This window comes from Triplophysa dalaica, chromosome 2, assembly GCF_015846415.1.
Source record: "Triplophysa dalaica isolate WHDGS20190420 chromosome 2, ASM1584641v1, whole genome shotgun sequence".
NCBI classification, from domain to species: Eukaryota; Metazoa; Chordata; class Actinopteri; order Cypriniformes; family Nemacheilidae; genus Triplophysa; species Triplophysa dalaica.
Window position 1 is genome coordinate 17,346,473 of NC_079543.1, and position 27,833 is coordinate 17,374,305.

General features: G+C 36.4%; 3 protein-coding genes across 5 annotated transcripts; all 3 read right to left on the reverse strand.

The window, feature by feature from the left end:
• Positions 1-10: 10 nt before the first annotated feature.
• fabp2 (fatty acid binding protein 2, intestinal) lies at positions 11-1,795 on the reverse strand. Its single transcript, XM_056773181.1, has 4 exons — positions 1,512-1,795; positions 1,108-1,280; positions 460-567; positions 11-283 (listed from the first exon to the last, which is right to left on the reverse strand). The coding sequence occupies exons 1-4, from the start codon at positions 1,576-1,578 to the stop codon at positions 233-235; spliced, it is 399 nt and encodes a 132-aa protein (XP_056629159.1). The 5' UTR covers positions 1,579-1,795; the 3' UTR covers positions 11-232.
• A 1,918-nt stretch (positions 1,796-3,713) lies between these two features.
• Positions 3,714-18,900, reverse strand: gucy1b1 (guanylate cyclase 1 soluble subunit beta 1). The gene is made up of 13 exons (XM_056736712.1): positions 18,732-18,900; positions 18,287-18,360; positions 17,273-17,373; positions 15,973-16,091; positions 15,425-15,622; positions 14,171-14,401; positions 13,929-14,045; positions 13,568-13,701; positions 12,624-12,821; positions 10,548-10,785; positions 8,823-8,963; positions 5,402-5,556; positions 3,714-4,919 (listed from the first exon to the last, which is right to left on the reverse strand). Exons 1-13 carry the CDS (start codon positions 18,732-18,734, stop codon positions 4,802-4,804), a joined length of 1,827 nt encoding a protein of 608 aa, XP_056592690.1. The 5' UTR covers positions 18,735-18,900; the 3' UTR covers positions 3,714-4,801.
• A 690-nt stretch (positions 18,901-19,590) lies between these two features.
• Positions 19,591-26,129, reverse strand: gucy1a1 (guanylate cyclase 1 soluble subunit alpha 1). Of its 3 annotated transcripts, XM_056736690.1 has the most exons (8): positions 25,747-26,129; positions 25,450-25,508; positions 24,923-25,011; positions 24,124-24,839; positions 22,263-22,748; positions 21,289-21,432; positions 20,499-20,653; positions 19,591-20,195 (listed from the first exon to the last, which is right to left on the reverse strand). In XM_056736690.1, the coding sequence occupies exons 1-8, from the start codon at positions 25,978-25,980 to the stop codon at positions 20,060-20,062; spliced, it is 2,019 nt and encodes a 672-aa protein (XP_056592668.1). In that variant the 5' UTR covers positions 25,981-26,129; the 3' UTR covers positions 19,591-20,059. The 3 variants fall into 3 exon arrangements, with proteins under 3 accessions (XP_056592668.1, XP_056592660.1, XP_056592677.1); XM_056736682.1 differs by having other exon boundaries at positions 20,054-20,653; XM_056736699.1 differs by lacking the exons at positions 25,450-25,508; positions 25,747-26,129 and adding an exon at positions 25,265-25,320 and having other exon boundaries at positions 20,054-20,653.
• Between the last annotated feature and the right edge of the window lie 1,704 nt (positions 26,130-27,833).

A 27,833-nucleotide genomic window follows, 5' to 3' on the forward strand; every position in this document is an offset into this window, starting at 1 on the left:
CTCGCTGACGTAATGCATTTCTGTTTTTTATTAGGTACACAACATGCAGCACAGAACAGAAAACAGTTCACAAAAGGCTTTGAATATCAAAACTCAGTGCAAATGAAACATGGTTTACATGCACACACCTTCTTTTTTAACCATACTTTGTATACATTAAATACAGGGCTGGCAATTCCTGTAAAATATTCAGTGTTAACACTAAACAGTTTTAAATTGTCCCAATACAGTTCTAACCCCTTTTGAAAATCCTCTTGGCATCAACACCTTCATAGTTATAGGTCTGTGGAGGAATAAAATAACACTGGTTAATGCAAACAGACAATATGGTTTGTGGACATTATGAGGTGATGTTAAGTCATATACTCTTATCTCTTATCAGTTTAGTGTTTTACTATAGGCCTACTGGATCATGTGCTGGATAGCGAATGTTTGCATAATAGCAAAGCAAGATTTTACCTGTACAAGTTCACCATCAACAATCTTCCTAGTTGTTATGAGCGCCTTTCCATTGTCTTTGCGATTGAAGGTGCCCTTCAACATGTCACCCTCCATGACCCAGGATCCCTGTGATAAGAAGGTCAGAGGTTAAGTTAAGTCTGAATCAAGCAGAAATAATAAGACACATACTCTGCTTGGTCTGTGTCAAACTGTTTGCATAGGAGGCTTCGTGAGTGTATGCTTATGGTGGGGCTAGAGGGTGTCGTAAAAGACTGCTGTACTGAACTTTTCATGACTCCCTCTAACCAGAAAACACAACAGTGGATTACACAAAAAAAAATGAACCACTTTATGACTCATTATTTATGGTTGCAAAGATTGTGTATGCTGTAAGTCTCAAATGTATATATTTAGTTGAAGCAGTGAAAATCAATACCTAGGCAACGTTTTTATCATTTTGCTTCAATACAAATATATTTTTACATTCTCTGTTAATGCTGTGATAACACTACATTCTGGACATTATTCTTGTATTGACCAGCTTTTGGAACTTTTAAAGGGATAGTTCACCGAAAAAATCTCTCATCATTTACTCACCCTCCATGTCAGTAAATGACAAATCATTATAAGAGAAAAAAACTCTAATCTCAAATCAGACATGCTTACACTGAGCTCAGTGCCATCTGCCAGAGAATATTCAAAGTTGACGCCGAGAGTGAAAGTGATGTCCAGCGTGCGGAAAGCACTAACTTCCTTCACTATGAACTTGTCACCAGTTTGCTCCAGGGTGATCTTCAGGTTGTCATGAGCAGCCAGTTTCCTTTTCACCATGTTGATGCCTGTTAACGCAAACACATGCACATGCACTTACTGTAAATAATCACTCGCTCACGTGTCTGGATATTGTTTATAAAGAGTGTTAAAGCATTTTTAATACCATAGACTGTGCATTTTTTAAATTCACAGTTCATGCAAGAATACATTCATAAGCATCTGCTGAATTTGACTTTGATGAATTTGATAGTAATTGCTATCTTTATTTCAATCAAATTAACTATAGAAGCTCTTACCCATTTGTTCCATAAACTTCTCGTAGTTGTCATTGCGGTCAACTTTCCAGGAACCATTGAAAGTCATGATGATGGATTTGCTGTGATCCTAATGATGGCCAGCTTTACCCAACGTCTCCCTTTTATACCGGTTTCAGTGACAACACACTTTCTTATCTGAGAATTATCTTTACGCTGATGTGGCTGAGTAAAGCTCACAGAGTGTAAATTTGACCCTCCTTCCAGGCTATACATTGCACCTCCCAGCATGAATCACTCTTTCACCGATTCTGAAAAAGAGTGGAGGCTTCGATTCATTCCATGGGAACAAGTGCTCACTTGTATCGGATGGTCAAATATTTACGTCACTGGTGGCTGTTGTTTGCACACAAAGTCCTGCTTTTGTTTGAGTTAATCGCTGTTTTAACTGTGTGGGGTGTGTCTAGAGTACACATGTGGTGATTATGTGGTTAGAACTCCTGTGGCAGTATAAATAATGCAAATCTTTACGCAATGATTTAGAAATATTACAGAAATGCAGTTTTGTCCATTCCAAACCTGCACAATCTCTTCTGGTTGAGTACAGATAATTCTGTTGTCATTTTTAATGTTAGATGACTTTATGAATATGTGTGAAATATGAAACGACAACATTTTGAGTTAGTCCCTTTTTGACCCAACCAGGAGTTGAAAACAACCCATCATTTAGTAGTATACAAGGCCTGCATCGAAGGTCAAATCCATGCAACATACAGTGAATGCATCTAAATAGCACTAGAGACCTGCATGAAAGGTTAAAGGAATATCAGTGTTGGCGTATCATAACTTCATTTGGAGCCTTGGATCTAAGATTTTGATAATCTCTGATAATGGTGCATTTCATCATTACCTCAACCCTAATCTTCTCAACAGTTCAATAAAATAGACCTTTGAGGCTGTATTGTCTGTCTTATTGAACCTGGAGATAAGAAACGAGGTGGAACCTCTAAAGAGGTGAAATTTGATTAATTGCAAGTTAAATTGCATACTATGACTGTACTAGACCTTAAGTGAACATGCAGAATTAGTAAAGACAACACATTTTAACAAGATTTTGCAAACTATTTAATCTAGATATTTATAAATCTGCATTTAATTTCATGCACAATTCATCAAATCAGAGGTGGACAGTAGTGAAGTAGTGTGTAAGTGTCTGTACGGTACAGAATCAGAATCAGTTTTTTTACTTAGAAAGTAAATTTGTAGATTTTTTTTGTTTATAATGTAGTCAAGTAAAAATGTTCTATTACTTTTACTGAAATATTTTTCCTAAATTAAAGTAAGACGATTTTAATATAAGTTTTATACAGTAGGTAAAAAATATTTACACAGTTTGTTTTTGGACAGTACCGCCTGCAGCTGTAGGGCTGTATCCAGTGTTCTTATCATTAGCAGTTCACCTTACAAAGGTTTTCTCTTTGAATATTCTTTAGCAGTTATGTTGTGTGCTGTATTTCTGTCTGCTATTTAAAATTAAAACTGGTGATGTCTGATAAGAAATGCTGTGTTATAATAATGCAGCATAGTTATCAAGTGTGTGTATGCCTGTAAGGTCCTAATATAGTGAAACATCACTAGTTAAAAATGTTATTAAATGTACAGGTGATGTTAGTCGCTAATAATGTTTAGTTGTGTTGGTTAAAGGTTGGGACACTGAAAGTATAATTACCCTAATTAACAATGGGAGTCTGTGAACATTCGTATTAATATACTGAAAAATACATCCTTACTTATATAGTGCATGTGTGAGAGAGAGATAGAGAGGCGCACACTGGATGCTTGCAGATTGTCCCGACAAAATTTGATTGGTTCTTTAATAATTAATCATATCTAAATTGCCAACAGCTGTTATGGCGTGACCTAAAAAAAATTCTGTTATGTGTCTGAATAACTGCTGACCTCAGTTAACTTTATAATAAATGTGTGTGTGTACTGTATGTGTTTGGATGGGATTCTAAAGAGACCACTAGTATGGCTGGTGTGTCAACAGTTTGTATCCAGGAGGTAATGTTTAACTCAACAAGATACAAATCTAAGATAATTTCTCTGATTAATGTTGAAAGTCTAAACGTTTTAATTTTGATATCATTGTGCATCAGAAAGGTTTCAAAGTCTAAAATAAAGCAATAAGCATAAAGGAGGCTTAGATTGTTTAGGTGCTAATGATATTGTCAGGAGCCATGCCTGTCTTCAGATTGAACTGTTTACTTTATTTAGAGAGATAAATATGTAAAATAGCAGCGATACAATATGATTAAGTCGGAGCGATGCTTATTTTCAATCAATACACACAAATCAAAATACTATTTTGTCACAAGAAATTAAACATAACTTACAGTAGCCTATGCTGCAAGGGTGTTAATAAAAGCATACTGTATGGATAGATTTCCTATTACAGTAATACAATTCTCGGTAAAACTCAATGAATACAAACTCCCATATCAATTAAATAGCTAACTTCTCAAATACTGAACACTCACTTATTTAGAAACATATTTAGAATATATTAACTTAATAACTATAGAATAACATCAGAGTAAGTTTGTGCTGTCAATCATAAAATAACTTGCCCATATTTACATGAATGGCACATTCTCTGCTGCAATGTAATTCTTTGTTTACACATTGTCATAGGAAAATTTCAAATAAAGTTGATGAGGCTTAATACACTCATACAGTTACAACATGTGTTGTGTTCATACTTGACATCTTCAGACTAGTCCCTAATTAATGAACAATTAAAAAAGGTGTCCAATTAAATACAATTACAATTAAATATAATTATTAAGACACAGGCAAAAAAACTTTTTTGTTCAGTGATAAAATTATATTTTCCTAGACTTGCTAGTGACTTGAATAATGTCGCATCCTCTAAACAATGATAAACAAAACAGGATGAAAATAGAAAAAAACTAAGCATTTGCAAGTTTCACAGTCTTTTTATAACAAGTTCCAGTTAAATCAATTATATAGTTGGCACTCAAGGAACTGTAGCATCAAAGTTGACCAAATGGACGAACATTTACATATTTTTATGTAAAATACTTTTCCAATATGTTTCATTATTGAAATTTCATATGTGAATTTAGAAACAATTGGCACTTCAACAGCAGAGGGCACTGAAGAAGATTCTTCACTGTGTCTACATTTGACCCCCCAGAGGTGTAAAATAAAATGATTTTGATGAATAAATCCTATTCTCAGATTTCAGAATAAACATAAGACAGCTGAGAACAAAATGACAATGACATTGCTGTGGTTCCGTTAGACAGTTAGGTCTTACGTGAAAGAAACCACACTTTCATTGGCTCTTTTTTCCCCTTCATGGTTATGGGTCCTCTGTATTCCAAATGAAACTGAGGATCAGCGTTCTCCGCTGACAGCAAACACCTGAGAAAATGACACAATAACAGCATTACATTTATTTTTTAACTAATTCTTATCAAATATTAACTGTAAAGTTGTTCACAATCTAATTATAACATTCAAACATTGTAAATTTGTAATTTGATAACCCTTTACAGGGTTAAGGTGGTATTTGTTGACGTTTATATATATAGCTAACAATAACCAATATAGTTTTTTATGCATTTTTTATCTTTGTTTATGTAATTAAATGGTAAATCAAATACAATTGATCATGTTAGTTTATTGTGTCTGAACTAATATTAAGAAATACAACCTTTTATTTTAAAAATGTATTAGTAAATGCTCAATTTAACATAAATAAACATTAATAAATGTCGTAGAAGCGATGTTCATTGTTAGTTAATGTAAGTTTATGCATTAACTAATTGTTACTAAATACAACCTTGTAGAAAGATAAATAAATGAATAAATTGCATTTTCAAGGTCTAACATGATTGTCTCACCTGTATGTGTACTCAGACACATTTATCTTTCCTTTCTGTCCTGTGGTCTCTGTACGACTTGTCAGGTTGACTGTATTTCCAAACAAGCAGAAGCGGGGCATTCTTTGACCTATAACCCCTGTGACCACCTCTCCTGTGTGGATTCCAATGGTGATCTGCTCCAAAACATGGAAGTTAAAAGGTAAAAAAATAAACCTTAAAAACACTATACATAACCTTAATATCAAGACATGACTCTAAACAAATGTAAATTCACCATAAATTACAATGGAACATATTTTGGGGTCTCTGGCATTTAAAAATATGAAGAAAAAAGGATCAAACTTTGTCTTCATTCTCCATTGCTTGAATCTGATGTTGCCTTGTTAAAGAAGTGCCAGAGTAACTAGTAGCTTTATTGTTTCAGGATCAAACTGATCTGGGTTTGTTTTTAAATATTAGAAGAAAGGATGATCTGACGGTATCTGCCTTTGCCAGACAGTGCTCAAGCTTTTGTATGAATCTCACTTTCTCTGTGTAAATGTGTGTAAATGTGGCCATGCCATCTGTCTAATATAGCAGGTTCTCTTGTGTGGATGCTTTTAGTATTCAAGTGGCATATATCTAACAGTCGCACACATAATAACAAACCTGTGTCGTGTGGTTAAACAAAAGCCCCTGTTGAGACTACTGCAGACATGTCTAACGTGTTTGAGATCTATTTTCGGAGCTATTTTTTGGAAGGATAATACACACATTAAACACTGGGTAAATCGCACACCCACAGGAACATCCCTGAGAGAAGATAATCTTATCTGACATTATCTTGCAGGTACAAAAAATTTGAAAATCATACTTTTCAAATGTTTTGAAAAACAAGTACCTCTAACAAGTAATTAGTACTACTGTACATGTATTTACAGCCACAGCCATAAACAGATTGTTCAAATTAATTTAAAATTTATGGCATAGAAGAAACAAGTATATAGCGTATGGCTAATGTCTTAAGAATGCACAAATATTATTTTGTAGAAACTGTTATTTAATGAACACATAAATGTGAGTTTTGACTAAAAGGAATCAATATACGAAAAATTGCATCTATATTTTGCCTCCAGACAGCAATTTCAGTCATAGCAAGACCACAGTCCTATCCACTTGAATGGGGGAAGACAGATATTTTTAAAAGCTCTGGGAAAATCACAATTAAACATAATATTAGGTAAACTGTAGTAAAATGCCTAAATGCTGACTGCTTGAAACCATAATAACCAAAGTAAATATTAAGTAAATATTAAGGTATAATACAGTTTTTTCTACAGTTTTTCAATTCACTATTGTAGGGTTTGGAGTGTTTAGGAAACTCTGGAATTGTTAATAATGAACATAGAGAGTAACACTTTTTAGTGTTTTGGTTTGCCATCCATCTCTTCTGTAACAAAATACGAGAGTAACTTTTCAGTCTACTTCAGTTCAGTAAAGAATAATAACAGTCCACCGGGTGTCTCGTCATTTATTTGTGTTAAGCAAGCACAACAACTATTTTGTACTACTGAAAATCTTTTATAAAATCTATATATAGCTGTAAAATTTACAGCACCTTACAATTTACTACAGTTTACTAGTGTAAATACCAAAAAGTGTACTACAGAATTGCAGAGAGTAAACAGAAAAAAACAATAGCAGGGATTACTTACGCAGCGCACAGCATCCAATACAAATAGCGTCACTGATTATTGGTTTTGCCCAGAGGGGTTACAGCTATCTTCACTGGGCATGCACACTTCAATACAGCATTTTTTTTGTCACGCTGAAAACAGTTGATTAATTTTTTTTATTATTGTAAGGTTAGGTTTAGGCTAGGTTTAGGCGTTAGCTAATGTAATTTATTGTAATTATGTGGCGAGATTCTGCACCTCTTCCGGCCGTATCCAGCTGTATCCCTTCTAGCAAAAACCCGACCAGGAAACGGTAATCCTTACGTCACTTAACAACCGAATAGTGTGTTCTCTGCTTTTGTTGCGTTGCTCGCGTGCAGTGTAATGTCTTCATACGAAGGACGAGTTAAGCTCATCCTTTATCACTGTTGCTGTGAATTTGTAAATCATGTTCATGCAGTCTACATCTAAACTAGTATTTAAACTTCATAATGTTCTGTATCGGGGTTCTGGCTGAGAAAAGGAATTTCTGTGAAACGGTTAAGAATTGTCCAATCACATGAGGTCAAACATGTAAAAATCAATATCGAAATGCTTTCAGAAAAAGTAGAAGGGTCTTGAGCGCACAAAGCTGCACCCTGGCGACATTTTGACACGAGCCATTTAGAGAGGAGCCTCAGGTAACCTGCCTGCAAAAAGTTTGTGTTACGACATAAACACTGTCCAGCGTCATGACATCTGTCCCCTTAACTCCTATAACATATAGCTAACCTATAACCTAACACTCCTTGGCTTTCCTGTAGCTCAGTGGTAAGAGCATTGCGTTAACAATGCAAGGTTGTGGGGTCGATCTCAGGGGATTGCAAATACATATGTAAAATGTATAGGATAAAAAGCTATGTAAGTCGCTTTGGGTAAAAGCGTTTGCCAAATCTATAAATGTAAATAATATCATCCGCTTCTTAAGCCTGACATCACGGACCACCAATATATAAGGAAGGTCATTTACTGTTTCCTGGTTCTATCTGAGCAGAAAAATAACAAAAAATGCTAATATACATTCATGGCATGATGTAAAAGTACCGAAAATCACAGATCCCATCCTTTATTTTCATAACGAAATCACAAATGGACACACTGCAATTAATTTCTTATAAACCCTGGAGACTGCTGTGTTTACTGCTAGTTTATAAATATTCACTTAAATGTGAGATATAAATAAAGAGTGCTCATAAACGACTGTTTTATTAACATCCTTAACTGAAATCAGTGGAAGCTTGGACCCGGAAACAATATTCCTTACATCCCTTACATCCTCTTGAGTATGTTGGTAAACAAAACAAAAATAAATGCCTTGGAGGCAACAAGGAGCATAACATACGTTACTTTTTTTTCATTTCTTGTAATGTAACTGAAGTAAACATAATGCTGTTTTGCTGATTTTCAATTCAACAGCACTTTTTCTCGTGTGAAACTGCTCAAATGTCCTACATGTACTTGAACCTGTAGTAAATCATACTGTCAAGTCATTGACTCAGAGACACTGAGATAAGATTTCAGCAAACATTTTTCATATATTCTGTCCAAATACTTCAGGGGTTCTGACAGAGAGTGCGGAGATATTATAAAACACTTCAACTGGGGAAGATAAGATGTTCTAGAATGAAAAGACTTAAAAATAACCTAATGTGTAATGCACAAAAGATGTCAAAGCTTGAAAATAGGTTGCAGTGAAGGTTTTAAAGAGGCACTGTTTCTAAACAAACTGAACTCTGAGTGCTTACCTGCACTGGGTCCTCATCCACTTTCACCTGGCCAGCAATCTCCATCATGTCCAGGGCCAGGTGACAGATGGATTTCGCATGATGGGTGCAGGGCTCCGGGAGACCACTCACTGTCATGTATTTATCACCAACAGTCTCCACCTGTGAGTGCGAAAACAAACATTTGGAACTGAGGGTTTCCATTCAGAAATGATTAATGTGCCCCTTACTATGATGAACCTCACAGGCACAAATTACAAAAGACTTTCTATGGGAAAACACGTTAAACTATTAACTACCATTAAACTAAAATGCACAGTAAAAATCAGCCTTAGTTTACTGTAATGTACAGCAGAAGTCAAGTAAACAATGCAGAAGATAATATCTCCCTATCATCTACTGTAAAGAGATCTAAGTTTAGTATACTTTGCTTTCATTGCCCTCATTTCTTGTTCTCCAACCCAATACCTATCCTTATGAATTCTAAAACATCTTTGGAGAGAGACTTGTCCCTCATGAGACCTTTGGACCACATAGACATCATTGACTTTAAGTAAATATTCCTTTTTTTGGTGTGCCGGCCCTCAAATTCGACCGTTTGTTTGGTTAGCAAAGCCACATGAAGTGCATTCTTGTCTGTATGCCTAGGATGTAAATCAAGTACTCTTTGCCCTTATTTAAAAGAGCATTGTATGCGCTGCATAGTTGGGGGAAAAGGCATAAAATCTTAGGACCATTTGCATCCCTTATTTCCCACTCCAAATATATTACAGGATATACATTTTATATCACCATCCAAACCAATCATAAATGTAGGGCAATAGCAATACATATCTGTAAACTATAAGAGGAAGATTTCCATAAAATTCCGAAGGACCATAACACCACAAGCAGCTGAGATTTATTCATAAAAAAGGCTGTTGATTTTGTATCTTTCCATTCCATTCCATTTTCTACCGCTTATCCGAACTACCTCGGGTGATTTTGTATCTTAAGCTTAGTGAAAAAAACATTTAATAACTCTTCTATAGTGATTTGATGCAGTCAGAGTTTAATTAAGCAATATATTCAACAATCTAATTACATTTTTAGGCCACACTTGTGTTCTGTTTGAGATAGCCAAGTTATTAACTTTAGTTAGTTAATTAAGTTAGTTTTTAAGTTATCCAGCCAAGAGTATGGTAACACTACTGTATCATTTTATTTAATTTGATTACCATATGCGTTGGTAATCTAAAGGCTACTGGTGAAAAACATTAGTAAATTAGATTTGGGATAGGCAGCATGTGGCAGAAACTTTGCTGCGATTAGTCAAATCTGGATTTTTTATATTTTAGTTAGGGTTCTTCCAATTTACCCTATTTTTGACCCTTGAATTTGGGAAGCTCATAAATTAAATTAATTTGCATACAGCAAGACTTTCATATTTTGGAGCTTTACAAGCCCAGTGGCTTGGAGACAATGGTTTAACATGTGCAGCTCATTGTACCTTCAGTTCTGTCAATGTATCTATATAAAAACTGTGCATTAAAGAACTATAAATTACATTCAATATCTCTGCATATGCACCAAAACATTTGTCATTGAGCATGGTCACAAATTAAATATAAAGTATTGAACATGTTTATGTATCCTTAAGACCTGAAGAATTTTAAGCATTGAAACATTGTTTTATTCCTTCAGCTATTCCCCTAAACCGAAAAGACAAATCTGAATAAACACAATTTCCAGGTCACCCCTCCTCACCTTGTAGACATAAGGGTTCTTCCGAGATACGGTGAGAATGTCAAATCTGGTGTATATATCGTTGAGCAGGTTGACAATTTTAATGGCTCCCTCTGCAGACGCATGTTTGCTGCAGAACGCATTGAACCCCACGATGCCGCTAAAAAGAATTGTTACGTTGTCATATCGCTTAGCCGGTACAGGCCGTTTGTGCCGCAGCTCATTGGCTACAGAGGGTGGCAGAACTGAATACAGCAACCTGTAACAAAAAGACATTCATTATTTTCATGCGCATTCCTCAATCAAACATATTCATTGTATTTAGTGTCACAAAAAAAGATTTGTGCAATTTGTGAAAAGGGTTGTTCAGCAAGACATAATAGACTTTATCTCGTTCAGAATTAATTATTTTGATAAATTCCCGCAAACTGACCCTGGAATATCACAGTACTACCCCTGAAGGTTAAGTGCTAATTATCCTCAGAGCTGTTTGTGTACTCGCTCCCTACATTTAGACATTTATCCATCTGTTCCATCTGGGGGATTTATAGGGCTCTTCGTAATGCAACATGATGAAAAACAGATTTAATCATTTTCATCATTTTCATCATTTCATTATCATTTCTTTGTTTAATATGAAATAAAATATTGCTATATTGCACAAAACACGCCTTTCTCACATACACTGCACTGCCATGGAAACTGTTCTTAGTATTATTGTCTGGCAAAGCTCCTAAATTATGGATAAATATGGGTGGGCTTGCTGCAGCTGAGACTTTCATGGGAAACATTTCAATGATTTGGTCTGCTCGTGGTCTCACAAGAACACAAAACAAGCTACTTATAAATATATTTTAGTGCTATTTTTAAGACAGCATAAATAAAAGACGCTATGCAGACCAAGCAGATCCTGTATGTAGTGAAAAGTAAATAATTCAACAGTGGGATTCACAGTAAAAATAACAACCAAAACAAACAATCTGCTCTCTGTGAGGCGAGACTAGCACAGAATTCATCTGCATATAAAATGCTCTGTATTAAAATAAAGTACAGAAAATGCCAGGGTCGAATTTTAATATCCCAATTTGACCAATTGCACAAGTAGGACACCTGCTAGTGAAGACAAGATGACACTATTCAGCACCTTCGGAATATGGCCTATTGTTCCACCTTTATCAAAAAGTCACTTACATCCAAGAAATGAATGCACAGAGTGGAAAAACAGAGAAGGCAAATTTGAAATGAACTTAAATGGACTTCAAATCTGCTCTGTGAAAACCATAGCTACACGTCAGCTAGTCATACGTGTACTTCTCAAATTTAGTTATTTGCAACACAGATGAGAATATATTCTAGTGTCTATGTATTTACTAATGCCTGCCTTGGCAGAGTCATATCATAAATTCACATTACAGATTTGTCTAATTCTACACTGGCAGTTGTGTAGCTGCAGCCAGTGTTTACTGTCTGGGATAATGGGAGATGGAGGACCTAGTGATGTTCAAGGTTCTCCACCAAATTTAATAAACAAACAAACAGCTCCCTCGCTGAGGAAGACCTACTCTCCCCCACAGAGGGTTCAACAAACACTGCCTCACTTTCCAAGAGGGAACGAGACGGCCATCTTAAACAAACAAATACTTTTTTTCAGGATATTTCAATGGTCATGCCTTTCTAATAATTTTATGTGAAGAATTGTCCATGTCGTCACATATCTCAGATGTTACACTGCAGAGACCTGCCATGCGACATGTACTATTACAATCTTTGCTGAAATCATACATTGCTTGATAAGAACATTGCTTTCCACACAGCTAAAATTACATAAATGTTTAAAACAAGTGTGAATCTTCATTCAAACAAACACTGAACATGAAACTGGAGTGCAGTTTTAACACTCAAGCATACAGAATTTTCATATGATTCCATGTATGAATAAAAAGCTATTAAACTGTTTCACTACTTGGCTTTCATTCAACATAATATGCTCACACAGACAGCGAATTCACCAGGGCATACTGTGACCTAACACCATTGCGACCTTTGGATTATAATAAGAACCTTTATTTCCCAAATGTGGCATGCCGGAAGCCTGACCTGTCTGTCTTCTTCTTCTCATCCTCCAGGGCTCGGAGCGTGTGCTGCAGTCGGTCAGTAAGGATCTCCAGCTCCTGGGTCAACTTGTACTCTTCACGAAACTGCTCACCCAGCAGCACAAGGTCACGGGTGGCATCGTGAAGGGGAATGTCACTTAAATAGAGACCCCTCCTCGTCAGGTCATCCAGATTCATAACACTAGGATAAACAATTACCAAAAAGCTGCATTAGGGCAACTATTTAAAATACCTCAAGTAAAAACTCCAAAACCCAATTGACCCATCAGGGAATGGGTATAATAGAAATTCAGATGAATTTTTTTAATTAAGCTAATTTAATGTTTCTTCATCTAGTTGAAGTGCCGTAGCCTTAAAAAAACAATTATCGGTATTTAAAGTGTTTAGAAACAAAGTATTTGCATTCCCCTTTGTAATAATCGTCTTATATTTTTGTTCTATAATTTTAGAGTTGCCTTCTTGAAGGTACTTAACAGACCTATTTTTCCTGAAAATGACACACAACTGATAATTATTTTATATTGTTATAAATGGTTAAAAATAAAATAAATTGTATTTATATTTCAGCCACAGAAATATTTTATTTTGAGTAATTGTTATTATTGGTCACACCACCCGTTGCAAGCTGTTTTTTGTATCTTAACCAAATAACCAGCTCATATAAAGCAGTGATGATAAAAACAAGCACAATTCACAGCTAAAATAACATGGTCTACGATATAACTATTTGTCAAGATTTTTATGAAGAAAATGTTATGCATCTATACTACAAATTGTGTTTTATTACTATAATTAAACAGGGGCTGTCCAACATCTAATTTTCTATCTTTAAAGTTCATGCTGTGAGCAGGAGATATATTGATAGATGCAATATTAGTGTGAGCTACAAACCATTTGGGTTATCTTTAACATTGTACATGGCTTTACCTTGGTGAGCACAGAAACAGGATGTTTTCAGTCTCTGGCAGTGAAATCATCTGGCCCTTCAGTCTGAGACAGCTGATCTCTGTTCCTGTGAGTTCATCTTCACTCTCAGCAGTCTCTACGTTCAAGAGTCCCTCCTACAGGAAGTCAAGGCAATTTCATATTTCATGTTCTCTTGTGAGCAGTGCAAGTAAAATCTTTGCTGATCTACATGTTTTACTGCCTGCACTGTGTGTGTGTGTGTGTGCGATACATTATGCAGCACAGAATCAATTTATATCACAACCACAGAACAAAAGGTTTTAGTTAATGAGTGTTGATGTGTTTGTACGCATGACTGTAGTGTGTTGTGGGTCAAACAGACCTTACTCCGCAACACAAAGACGGTGTTGATGTGAGACAAGATGCCATGGAAACTGAAGTCTATGTGCGGCCGCACCAGAGAGAACACCGAGGACAGGTTACAGATGCCAGGCTGCAGCTGGAAGATAACACGCATAACTTGACACTTTTTCTCCATCACACTTTATTAAACCATCATATTTATACTTAAGACTCTCCCATTTTTCCCCTTTTAAAATAAACGATTCTTCTTGAGCAGACAACCTGTGGAAGAACTCTGAAGATGGCATTGCCACACTGCGTGAGCATGAGGTCTTTGTCAAACATCAGATGGAATGGGAAAGCCTTGCAGAAGGTGTACGGACTGATTCTTGTCTCTTGAGTTCCGTTCTCCTCGAAACCATCCAGGTCTTCGTAAAATGCCTCTTCCTCTGAGTCCTTTTCTTCAATCAAGAACTTAATGTGATCACATTCTTCACTCTTCTGCTGAATTACCTGATGCGCCGTCACAAAAGAAAATGACAGTCTTAATAGGGGACAATATATTTTTTAAATGTTTATATAGATTCCATGTAGACTACCGGTAAGCAAAAGAAAACACTACTGTTAGTCTAATTGTGGTTGTGTTTAATAGAAAGGAATGTCTAGTATATTTATATTATGCAGGACTCACTCTCTAGAATGGTCTCTTATTTTTCCCCCTCAAGCAATGTTCCTGAAAATGTTCCTAAAATTGTTTTTATCGCAGACATCATATCATGTCTGAGCTGAATGCAGAGAAGCTGTTGTTTTTTCTCTCTCAGCTTGAAGTTGAGCCCATTTCACTGACGTCAAGCTGCTGTCTCTTTGCCCTGCCATCACCATAGCAACGCTAGCTAACATTTTTTCAACAAGTCAGGTGTTACATTTGGAGGGTCTGTAGATTGGACTCCCTCATTTCACACTAAGCCCAGATGGAGAGAGAGAGATAGAAAGAGCAGTCTGCCGTCTGGGAAATGATTAGCTCTTATTGGTTAAGGGGGATTTATTTGGAAAATACGGCAGAGACTACCGCGCGGTGTCAAAGGATAAACCTTAGGGAGTCCATCTTACCGTTGTGTACCCATGGACCCCTCTCAGTGAGATAAAGACAACAGCAAGCTCTGCTCCAAGGGAGTTTTAATGATTTTGATGCAGTGCACTTTATTGTTTGTTTGCATTACTTTTGAGATGTCTGGGATTCATGCATTATTATTACTGTCCAATGTACTCTCCTAATTTAGTAAATGCTAATAGTCTTGCCAGACGTACTGTTAAGGAGATTTGTGTATTTCAACAGATACTCTTGTTGTTGGTTTCATTGAGTATATTGAAGACTTTATGCACCTAGTATATGCACAAGTAGTCATGTCTTTTGATGTGGATAAAAACAAGACATGAGAAAGTTCACAGACACGCCAGCAGTAACCTTTGACAACCTATCTACCAGACAACAGACAATCAACAAAAAGACAAAGCACAGGCACAGCACAAGCACACCTTCATCTCAATCTCGGTTCCATGAATCTGCTGTGCAACTGTCTTGATGATCCCAATGACGATGTCCTGGAGACCTTCTCTCTCAGAGTAGTAGTGTAAAATAAGGTTGTTTCCTTTTTCTGCATCCGTACAGCGGAAGGAAGGCGCACGCATTCCAGGGTAGATGGTGCCCAGATGGTCATGCAATGCGTCCAGATTCTGAGGGAACAAACAGATCTTAATGTGGTGATGCAATAAAGTGGGTACAAGGAGAAAAGGAAGAAACACAGTCTGGAATTATGAAAATGACAGCGTCAAACACATTAAAAAAACACCAAAAGTAGCAAAGACATCATGAGAGTTAAAAAATAAAAATAATATATTTGCCAAGTTTTAAGATGATGATGTTGTTCTCAATATTTATCAGCACCAATACAGTAACGATTCTACAGTTTAATCTAACTAAACTAGTTAAAACTAAAACCTAAAAAACTAAACCATATGCAATGTTTGAAATATAAAACAGTCTTGTTGATGAATTTTGTTTGACATAAACAGTAGCCCCTTACTTGTAAAAATTCACGAACATTGGAGCCCAACACTCTGAGGATGGTGTCATAGCCCGATTCCTGACAGAATTCAAAGAACATTTTCCCAAACAGTTGTAAGATTTCTCCTGCATCTATTTCTGTTGAATCCAGTTTAGAATCAACACAGGAAAGAAAAATAGTAAAATGTCACAGTTGTATAATGATAGAGCATTCAGTTAAGTTAACAACAGCAAATGGCATTCATGATGGCCTTCTGTCACAATCTACAATATCACAATATCTATGCAGCCCATTCAATAATAACAATAAATCTGAAGATATCCCCTAGGGTTTTGGAAAAGATGTTTCTGTATTTCAAAAGGGAAAACTTTTGGCCTGTATCAAGTGCACTGCACATAGGCGTAATTTGCGGGTGGGACAGAAGGTGTGTATTGTTTAGGGGCCATTAACATCTAAAACTTGTGGAAAATGCAGGATGCTCCGCTTTATCACCATCTCCCGTTGCTCACACTCATAAGTTATATTTGCGTAAGACAGAGAGCTGTGACTCCAAAAACGCGGCCAGTATGAAATGTGTGCATCCTCCGCACTTGCATCACTTGCTTGTGCATCCAGTGTCCAATGAACAAGTGAAATTTTTAGTAGGAATAAACAGTTTTTAAGTGTAGTGCACCGCAACAGCCAAGTGACCTTCCCCAAATGACAGTTTGGGAACCACATACTGTGAGAGCTAGAGTTGAAAAGCAGAGTAGCCAATGGACGGCCACTATATATTATAAATATTCTCAACAAGTTATTACGAGTTTTAATTTATAAAAGTATTGTTTTGTCATCTCTGTCCCCACCGCTTTTCAAAACAAAGTTACGCCACTGGCACCACAATAGTGACACAAAAGTTGTGTGTTTTTTTTCAAATGCAAAAGATGTCAATAAGCTAAAAAAACTATGGACTATTTTTACTGATTAATTTGGCACCACAGAGTTTTAACTTTAACCTCAATTAAACTCTTTGGCGATGCTGGAGAAGACTTGTCGGATTTGGTTTCACTCTCCCATCTTGCCAAAAACGTATCCAACTCTGAACAGAAGTACTTTTCGTAAGTGATGTTGCATAATGCACCAGAAACAATGTTAATATGTGTTATAATAAAGTCAAGGGCAGTCCAATTCAATTTGTATGCAACCTTTTGATTAGGTGTATGTGTTTATGTGTTGGGGGTATTTTTACATCACAAGATTCTAAAAATTCTAAAAGATACACAAAAAAAATTATAATAGCAATATACAGAATATACAACACAAAACAATACATTCTTACTCAGAACTTTGCTTGCAGCAGCCACAAGGTCGTACGTTTTGGAATCCTCATATATAATTCTGACGAGAAACTGTCCCTCTACATCAACTTGAGCTTCTCTCCTAAAAGAATATAAATTTACATTTCAAAATAATACCACACCATTGAATTGAATTAAAATATTTGTTATTTATTAAATATTATTATGTCAAGGCATAATAGTTTAAGTGTGTGTAGAGTTCATAAATACAGTATACTATTAGAACTCAAGTCATAACGAGAGCGACTTAATCATCCTGTATTACAAGAATAAGTTAGAAAAATAAATAAAAAAAGTATGTTGACCAAAAAATATCTCAGAACAGCAAAAAAACCACAGTGGGAAAGCAAAAGACTGTCTAAAAAACACAAATGTAATTTATAACATCTCTTACTGGTCTCTGAGAACATTGTTAACCTTGTGATAATACTGAACCTCTGAAGTAATGCTGCAGTGATTTTGGGTCTGACTAGTATAACATTGCCAAAACATTCAGTGAGACTCACAACTTGAGCCGAAACAGACTCTAAAACATGTTTACATTAAGCACAGCTGTGACTTGAAAAGGCTGCTCTTAAAAGTCACGTCAAAGAGACGAAGGAAGTTAAATAAAGCTGTTTGTGCAAAAGGAAAAAGTTGTACGTGACCTCAAGACCACATGTTGTGCTATGATGTCTCATGCTCTGAAGTCATACTGAGCATACTGTAGCAAAGACAGGCTATCACAAAAAGTGTGAAACTAAATTTGCGATTTGATTATTTATCCAATATATTTGTCCTGTACAGTACCCTTGTACTTTATGTACTGAAATTCTGTCTGAATTCAGGAGTAGGGAATTTTCCTTATATAAATTACATATTGACACATACTTTTTAGTGATTCATTAATACATATAAGTCTGAGAACAGCTGATGCACAACCAACATGCACACAAAGTCTTTTCAAATATTGAAATAAAATGAAAGATTGGTCATGAACTCCACATGGAACTCACTTAATGTCCTCCCATACATCAGGTCCATAATTTCTCAGCACCAGAAGTTCCAGTGCGTGGTTGACAAATCCGTACTGCAAAATAAGATATTAAAATATTAAATTATGATATGTATATATAAAAAAAATCTATATATGCATTTCTATTAAAACATAACAATCATGTGCGTTAACGAACACTGTTTACATATTCTAGCGTAAATACAAATATGTTAGAAGCACTATTTATGCGCAAATTAAAACTGTGCTGTGCGCCTCTTCAGTTAAAGCAGCTAATTAAATATCCAAAACAAGACTAACAAATCTCAACAATATCTTATTTCTATTGCTAATATTTTCACAGGCGATGCCACTGTAAACTACAGAGCAAACATGTACGGCAATATTAATCAGAGACTGAATAAATTTAAGGCATGTAAAAACCTCCGTTATATTTTGCAACATACCATATTTCGACAAATTCGCCAATTCCCTGTTTTCCGTTAGAATGAAATACTAAACACCAGTACACCAGCATTGACACAGCATTCAGCTGTTACGAGAGGACCACCATTCCTGAATCGAGCACGTTGATATTGACAGTGGATGTAGCCAACGGGAGCGCAAGGATGCAAGAGCAACGCACAGTTGGTCCTCATTTGAGATCCCGGATTCAGGAATTATACTACGTCAAAACATTGGCTTATAAATATTTATTACGCAATCTCACGTTGGCACAGAAGGACTATCTGATTGGCTGTAATGGAGCCGTCAGTAAGTGGATGCTAGTCAGTAACGAATCCTTCCATGGCGGAAGGCGTGATTCATAAATATTCATTAGATAATTTGCCGCTCCAGGAAGGTTACTAAGCAACGTCAGCATGACCTTATTAATATTCAGACTCGAAGCTTTTGCCAGTAAGATTGGTAATTACGTACTTACATGCCGTTTACATATAACTTATTTATGTGCTCCCGTCATACATTATTATTGTAACGAGTTAGTAGAAAGTTATCGTGATTTTTATCAAATTAATGCAAAAACGACAAGCTGATCTCGTTTCTATTTTACAAGTTCATGGACAAAATCAGTTTTTAGTATTTTTAATTTAGAGAATCTAAATGAAGTGTAAATCCAAAAGAATATGAAATGTATATAGAAAAGCCAAATATATTTCTTCAGATGCTAGATTCTTTATAACATACAACATTTCATTGAAACAAGCACACAATTAAACAAATCAAACCTTGAGTCAAGTATTTTTATTATAGATCTATGACAAAACAAAAAATCACAATGAAACATTATAAATGTTTCCATACAGAATAATTGTGGCAGGCTCTGCTACCTTACTCCACTGAGTGTGTAGTACAATGTCAATGACATGACCCATGTGCAAGTGCTCTAGTTAGATTATTAAAATAGAACTAAATGTCGTTATACGCTACAAATCACTCTTGACATTGAGAATGTAAAGAAACCATCAATCAATATGGATACAAATGTGAATGCTGTTAGGAAGTCTAGAAATAAATCACTTTTACCAGAATAACAGAGGTTCAGTCTTTTAACATCTCACAAGATCCAGACAATGCCACTGTGAATAAAATCTGGGCTCATTAGAACCTTTCGAATGAACATTGTTTGATAGATTGTTTGACAACATTAAACACTTGGATGGTAATATTCCTCTGTCTCGACTAAAAGATACACAGTGACAAGCATTAGCCCACTGTTTCCAGCATTAATTCATTTACATTTCATCCACTGAATTGAGCTTCCTCTACATAGCATCTAAAAAGCAGGACATTTCCTTTGATCACAGGCTTGCAGGAAGTAACAAACACCAGGGATGTTGGCGGGAAAGTTGGGTGGAAGATCCTCTCTCGTCCGGGGAATAAGGGTGAACTCTGGACAATCCTTTAACAATCTGGAATGGAAAATTTGCTCAAAAATACGGATGCAGGTATACAGCATAAAGTAATTTGAGTAAGTATTCTAGTAATTAATCTGATATTTTTGTTCTGAATCATATTATGTTGCTTTTAAAAATGATGAATGAAGTTTTGCATTTACTTAAAATCTGACAATTATTAACTGTTGATGTTTTAAAATAAAAAATACTGTACAAACATGTATAGATGTATTATTATTAATAATAATAAGCGGTTCATTAAATAAACTACCCAGTATTATTGTAATAAACAACCAGGAAAGTGACATCTGTTTGTACCTGTATGTGGTGGGACTGACATTTATCTGCCTGGGCAGGCTACAAGACTCAAACTTATTGGCTAAAGTAACATTGTTGCCAAAAAGGCAGTAGCGGGGCATTTTAACACCAACCACACCAGCCAGGACCGAGCCTGAGTGGAGTCCGATACGCATCTGAGAAAATAAAACGTTTCAGTTAAATATAAACAATTTAAGCTTTTAAATCTATGTTCAAACCATGTGTAAAATAACCCTTTCTGATTAAATTAAATACTTTAAATAATTTATGTTTAAAAGATATTAGATTTAGCAGCCTAATCACAAAACAAAACATAAATATTCTCTTATTCCAAGCAGTAACACAAATATTTTCCTTGATATAAGAAACATATTCAAGTTGTATCTACGAATATTAGTTTTATCAGCTCTCAAAGTCAAGAAGCAGTTTTAATATGCTTTACATAAAGTTTTATACATAAAGCAATAAATAGTAATACATGATAAAACAAATAACAAATAGAAAACAACATGAAAGAGAAGAATTAAAGTTATATTTTTTGATATTGCTATAGGAGCAAGTCTATTGTTTAGTATATGAAATGTGCTATATTTTGACTTCTGAACCTCAAATCAATACATCAATTGTTAGATTGCGAGTCATGTTTTCATATTTGTAGTCATAAACATGGTTAAAAAAATATACTTCAGCATAATAAATGTTTCCTGATGAGATAAAGATTATTTTAAATTAACAGATATTAGATATGCAGAATAAACACAGAATACAGAAAACTTGATGAAACACTGACCTTGATGACCTCCCCCATGGGAGTCGTGACCTCATCAGACAGCTCCATCATCTTTAGAGCCATGTGAGCAATCTGGACAGCGTGGGTCGGACTCTCTTTGTGTAACCCTCCAGCTACACAGTATGCGTCGCCGATGGTTTCCACCTTGAGTGCGCAAATGAGGACATATAAAAGGTTACAGGAGTAGATGGCTAAATATTTCATAACACACCTCTGGGTATATTCAAGGTTAATAGTGCTGAGCTGCCATAAATTTTCCTTTGCCATTTTCATTTAGGTGTTAACTTAAATTAAGTAAAATAAGGGCTGTGCAATGTGTTTAACACACAAAAAATTATGTTTGATTAATAATTATGCAATGAGTGCATTATACATCCAGACAAGTAAAACACCATTTGTAATTCAGGCCACCCGGAATTTGTTAAGTGTCTTACAATGTGAATGACATAGATTCAAAGCTGTTTTGAATCGAAACTAGGTTTATGTTATAAGAATTGTACATCTTGACAGTTTGAGAGACATTAATTCCCTGTTATTGCAAATACAGTATGGAGATGTTTGAGGCACCCATCAAGAACAGCTGAGAAATGTGGGGAGAAGACGAGGTGGATCTATTTTTAGAATATAGCCGCCTGTAAGAACGTAAGCAAAGCCAGACACTAAACTAAACTTGGCTTCCACTGTCTTTTACAAGAAATTCATCTCAACTGTGTATGAAAAATTCTGTTTTGTATAGACACTACAAATTACATTAGCCAACGTCCCAGGAGTTTATGAGTCTGCTTGTCTAAAACTATGATAATAATTATTTGAGGCCAAGATAGTTGAAAGTTGAAGAAACAGCTTTTGCTTTCTGTGAGCAACATATTTTCGTACCCCCTTTACAGAATGTCACGTTTTGGAACTAAACCACGTAAAAACACCAGCAAAGAGTAGGTTAAATATTTTACGGTTCTTTTAACAATATCACCCACCTTATACACATCCAATTCTCCGCAGTGGTGGTCAAATCTAGTGTACAGCTCACTAAGCATATTTACCACCTGCATGGGCGTGCATCGTGAGCAGATCGCAGTAAAGCCCACAATATCTGAAAACAGCACCGTAACGTGATTAAACTTCTTCGCCTGCACAGGAAGCCCCTGCCAGAGATGCTGAGCGACGTTCCCTGGAAATATTGTGAAGAGCAGGTCTACCGTCCTCCTCTTTTCTTCTTCCAGTGCCTGATGTGCCTGTTCCAGAGCGGCTTTGGCTTTGCCCAGACGCTTTTTTAAACCATCCTGGGCCTTGGTCTGCTCCCCGACCAGAACAACGTCTCTTAGTGCGTTGTGGATGGGAATGTCAGAGAGGTAGAGGCCCCGTCCTGTCAACTCTTCTAGCTTATCAACACATGGAGAGCCGAGGAAGAGGAGTGCACTCATCTCTGACATGAAGATCATCTGTCCCTTCAGGTCCATATGCTACAGGGAGAAGGTCGAGAGGATGTTTTATCTTCGACTGTTTTGATCTGCCATGGAAATGTAAAAACATCTTCCACAAAAAAATATTTTACATATTTTGCATCTTACAGAAAAAAGAACATACTTTTGTAGTGTTTTGCATAATTTTACACACTCATAGTTTCATAGTTGTGTCACGTCACCCTAACCTAACCTTCTTATTACACTTATGTCTGAAACATACTTTTATTAAAGGGATAGTTCATCCAAAGATAACAATTCTGTCATCATTTACTCACCTTCGAGTTGATCCAAATCTGTATACATTTCTTGGTTCTGATGAACACAGAAAAATATATTTGGAATAAAGCTTATAACCAAACAGTTCTTGTAACCCATCAACTACCATAATAGGAAAAATAGCTTCTGATAAACATAAAAGTAAATATTTTGAAGAACGTATGCATGAGCTTCTGGGGCACCTTTGACTACTTCCCTTGTAATTTTTCCTACTATGGTAGTCAATGTTCTTTGGTAGTCCAAAAATCTTTGTGTTCAACTATCCCTAGTGAACTATCCCTTTAATACTGAAAACACTGAATGATTTATTTTACATAAATGATCTTTACCGACATTAAGGACCAGTAGTGAAAATGAATGTACTATTCTTGAAATGGACTGTGTTCTCTTTTCCAGATGCTTCTAAAGCAAAAGATTATGCGGTCATTCATAAAATATTTTTTTTCATCTCAATATTTTTGATAGGAGGTATCAGTTGCTGTGCTGTTTCTTTCTTGTGGGCATAAACGTGGAAGATCTCATTAGAGGCTTTAAAAAGCAAACCTTTAACTCGTCTTGACATTTGGAGCCATGTTCGTTTCATCAACTGCGTGGCGCTGGGCTTCATTGCGTTGCCCTTATTATACTGATCTACTGCTGTCCAAGAAACTGAAATCTGTTTTAGAAAACAGCTCATAAGAAAAACCTGTTCTCTCTGATCAACGTGTAGAGAAAAATCCACTAATTACTTTCCACTGACTCACGTTGAGCTTTTTAATCGTCTAATCAACATTAATCCAAAGACAATCTTTGATTAGCCTTTCTGTTTGATGCCAGTGTGAGAAAATGACCTGCATGAAGTTCATATTTCCAACTTGATTTAAATACAGCAGCGCCATGCACAGCATTGCATTTCAAAATGCATTCAAAGCTGCATATTCTGATGTTTTTTCCCAATCTGTGCCCCAAGCAATAAGCCTGATGTTTCAAAAATTCCCAGTTAGCAGTTTCTCATGTAACGGTTGGCCCGTTGTTTGCATCAGCTTTTAGGGAAAAGGGCAGAGAGAGAGAGAGAGAGAGAGAGAGAGAGAAAGAGGGATAGGAAAACAGAAAATACCTTTCCGAGACTGTCTGCAGAGCTCGTCCCAGGCTGTTTCACACGCAGCACAAACTGTGTGTTAAGCATGGTCAAAATATCCTGGAAGCTGGTGCGTATCTCAGGTGAAACAATGGCAAAGTGCTCGTTGAAGGCAGATCTCCTCTGACCTTCTCTGCAACGCCCCAGCCTCCTCCTCAACCCATCTCCAATCTGCATCAGGCACATTTCCTGATCAAAAAGTATGTGGAAGGGAAAAGTGGAGTAGAGTAGCGACAGGGGGATGTCTCCAGACGAATGTGTCCTCATTGGGCTTGGTGTCAGGCTCCTGCCATCTCTGACCACCACAGAGTACAGCAGATGAGGCTGATGATTGGCCTGTAGAGCACCACTGTCTTTACCCCCAACATCCATTCTGACCTCCACCCGAGTGCAGTAGAGAAAATGTGCTGCCGCCTGGATAATACCCGGGAAGAAGAGCTCAGTGGTGGGGAGGGGATTGAAGTAATAGACAGTCAGGAGTCCTGGATCTTTGTCCAGACAGAGGATGGAGGCTTGGTGGATGTAGCGCTGTACCTCAGGAGTGGGCGGTGTGCTTTGCTTTAAGAGAACATTAAAGCTGTTGAGAAAATCATGGAGCGCTCCCCCCACTACTCTCAGAATATGACCATCCTCTTCGTAACAATCCCGAAACACCTCCGTGCCTAGAGAAATCCTGAGAGAGTCCATGTGGATACCTGATATGTATTGTACAATTCATTAACAATTAGGCAGCCGGAAGCCATGTGGAAATTGTATTTTTGTCATGTCTGCTTGTTACCTGTTTTAAGGGAATAGTTCTTCAATACATCTGATAATTGTTCAGATTTCTCCATCGTCTGATCTACAGCAGTAGTGCATACTATAGGGCTTTGGAAACATGATGTATTGAGCCATGGTCAAGAATTATTTCAATATGTTGAATGAAACATGGACATTTCTCATTGTGCCACATATAGTGTTTACGACAAGTGTACCATAAAACATACATTCTATGAAGACAATAATAGAATGCTAATCAATAAAAATAATCTACATTTACTGATAAATTCATATTTATATTATACTTTATTAAATGTGAAAAACTATGTTTTAAACAAACGGAGAAAATACTGATACATACAGTGGAAGGACCATAAAAGTGGAGACGGATTTCTAATGCGTGACAGTTGTATTGATTGGACTGACTGCGTGCAAATTAGAATGTTCCAAAAACCGTCAAAATAACGAAACTGTAAAATAAAGGACTATGGCATTAAACACTGTCAGATCAAGGGCAACATATAATAAGGAAAAATAATATCTTACCAAGGGACATCTGACTGCTCTTTCATGACTCTGACCATTGCATTTCGTAATTTCTCGAACTAAAAGTAAGGAAAAAACATCTTTATATATATTATATATGTCTGTGTACGTATATATCCTATGTGTGATATGCGTGTGCATTTCATCGGAATAAATGAGCAAGTGCGTAAAAACAAGCCTCACCATTTCTATTAATTACAATGTTTTATTTGGCTATGTATTTTACGCAGAGAAATATAACGGTTTCTATTTCTCATGCAGAAATTTATCAAGTCAATATCACACATATAAAATTACCTCCGGACACACCAGTTTTCGGATGCTCTCGCCCAGTGAATGCAGATTAACTTTGCTCCGGCTTGTTTTGCGTCTGGGTAGAATGTTTGCAATATTGCCCTGCACCGCTCTGGATATTGGCAAAACATTTACTGCATTGCTTTCTTTAAAGTCGGCGGGTTCCTCATTTCCCACGACCATGGAAAAGGGGCATTCGCCCGCAATCTTAAGATCCTTCAGTTTAGCGCAAAACATTATTTGCGTAATAGTCCTCTCCGAACGCGTATACGAAATAATTACATTGTGGGTATCCGACCGTTACAAGCATAAAAGCATTCTTGACAGATGATGAAAAATCTCTCCCCAAGAAATATAATTTACCCGCGCGCACACGTCTAACCCAAGACTAAAGTATTTCAAATTTATCAGCACCCTATCCGCCAGCACACAATATTCATAGTAAATTAAGGTAGCAAATGACGAGCCAAGAATAATTAGGTATGACCAATCATAGACGACACTGAAGCTTCCAGCTAACCAATAGATGCACTTGCAGACATATCTCCTTAAAAATGCATGCTGGTCTGGGAATGCGTTGTTTTCTTTGCAAGATGCATAGGTCTGGACATGCGGTGTATCAGCATGCTCATCATCCAGTGGAGACCTGGAGTTGTCGGATAATGGAAGAGGATTGCATGTATGTTGTCCCGGTTCAGATCATTTGAAACGTTTCCCAGACGTATAGCAAAAATTGAAGTGGTACATCACGCCTTATTTAATTCGGGTTTTGATCGATTCTATTGATATGATTCAAATAAAAACGCTCTCAACATTTCGGACTTTGATATGTCATTACCATCTCATCAGAACAGTCTGCACACATTCTGTACTTTTGGCCACCCAGATGTCTGGCCAGAGTCTAGCAAACATAAATTACCATGTGTGAGCTCATTAGCCCACAGACGCACATAGACAGTTATGTAACAGACTCAAGGTATTGCAGGTTTTCCTCACCAAGTCCTGGTAGAATAGACTTTAGAATAGACAGCCATACATTGGCAGACTTATGAAAGGCATCACACTGAAACAACTTATTCCCAAAATGCACGCTGTGCATCAATGAAATGGAAAAAAAGGAGAACAGCTGTGGTTCTTACCATGGCTGGTTTTTGCATTGTACAATATGATAATACGTCGTTTTACAATTTTGCATTGGAGGTGTGACAAGAACATAGACAGTGCCAAACAGATCAATAGCATATACACAAATCAATGAAAAACTGACAGCAGTCAGAAGTCAATTATTTTGCTCCTCAATAATCTTTGGTCGAACACAAAAAAACGATCTATGACTTTTTCCAGAAATAATGGCTTTTCAAATGGTCAAGGATGAAAGCTTGTCCAGATGTGACTGCATTTTGGATTTTTGTCAAAATAATGTCAATCCACTTTTTGTTATTTGATATATAGTTTTGTAAATACAGCTATTACTACAGTATGATAATACAAATAATCTACTATTATTTTTATTCTTCTTGGAATCTTCAGAGAAAACATCTGTGACATTTAAATGACCACATGTTATGATATTTACAGGAGAATTTGAAAATAAATGAGCGTATGCAGTATACACTGAATCGAAAATTTAGAATGCCATGTTACTGAAAGCTGTAGACGTTGTACCCCATCAGTACATGCAGCTTAATCAGCTTCATGACAGCACACTGATTAACAAACCAGAGGAACCATGTGGGCAGCTGCACCACAAAATCACTTGTCTGATTTATAATAGACTTTAGACAGAGCAGATGCCATATTTAATATGAAATGAAAACATTTCCAGTAGACAAACAACACTAGAAACAAATGTTGTGAAAATGAGAAATGACTTCCTAGGAAGGTCAAATTTATTGTAGTTCTGTTCCTCAAACCCAAGATCCTTCATCTGTTGACTTTATGCTTTCTAGAATGTGCTTTGACCACTTTATGTACATAACTGTTTTTCCTGTTATCAGTAACTCTGTCTTAAAACTGCCAACAAAGCACCCAATAACTCCTTCTATAAGACAGAGTTTTGTAGAGTCCTGCTCATTTGCCTTCTGTGGCGT

Coding starts and splice junctions, on each gene's coding strand:
- gucy1a1 (XM_056736682.1), bottom strand. CDS start 25,980: ATGTTTTGCGCTAAACTGAAGGATCTTAAGATTGCGGGCGAATGCCCC. Junction 25,012..25,449: donor GAGCAGTCAGATGTCCCTTG/GTAAGATATTAT, acceptor ATGTTTCCAAAG/CCCTATAGTATGCACTACTG. Junction 21,433..22,262: donor GAGAATTGGATGTGTATAAG/GTGGGTGATATT, acceptor TGCGCACTCAAG/GTGGAAACCATCGGCGACGC.
- gucy1b1 (XM_056736712.1), bottom strand. Junction 16,092..17,272: donor TGCTGCAAGCAAAGTTCTGA/GTAAGAATGTAT, acceptor TGGATTCAACAG/AAATAGATGCAGGAGAAATC. Junction 14,046..14,170: donor TCTTCAGAGTTCTTCCACAG/GTTGTCTGCTCA, acceptor GTTATCTTCCAG/CTGCAGCCTGGCATCTGTAA.
- fabp2 (XM_056773181.1), bottom strand. CDS start 1,578: ATGACTTTCAATGGTTCCTGGAAAGTTGACCGCAATGACAACTACGAG. Junction 1,281..1,511: donor GAAGTTTATGGAACAAATGG/GTAAGAGCTTCT, acceptor TTGCGTTAACAG/GCATCAACATGGTGAAAAGG. Junction 568..1,107: donor CAGATGGCACTGAGCTCAGT/GTAAGCATGTCT, acceptor TTCTTATCACAG/GGATCCTGGGTCATGGAGGG.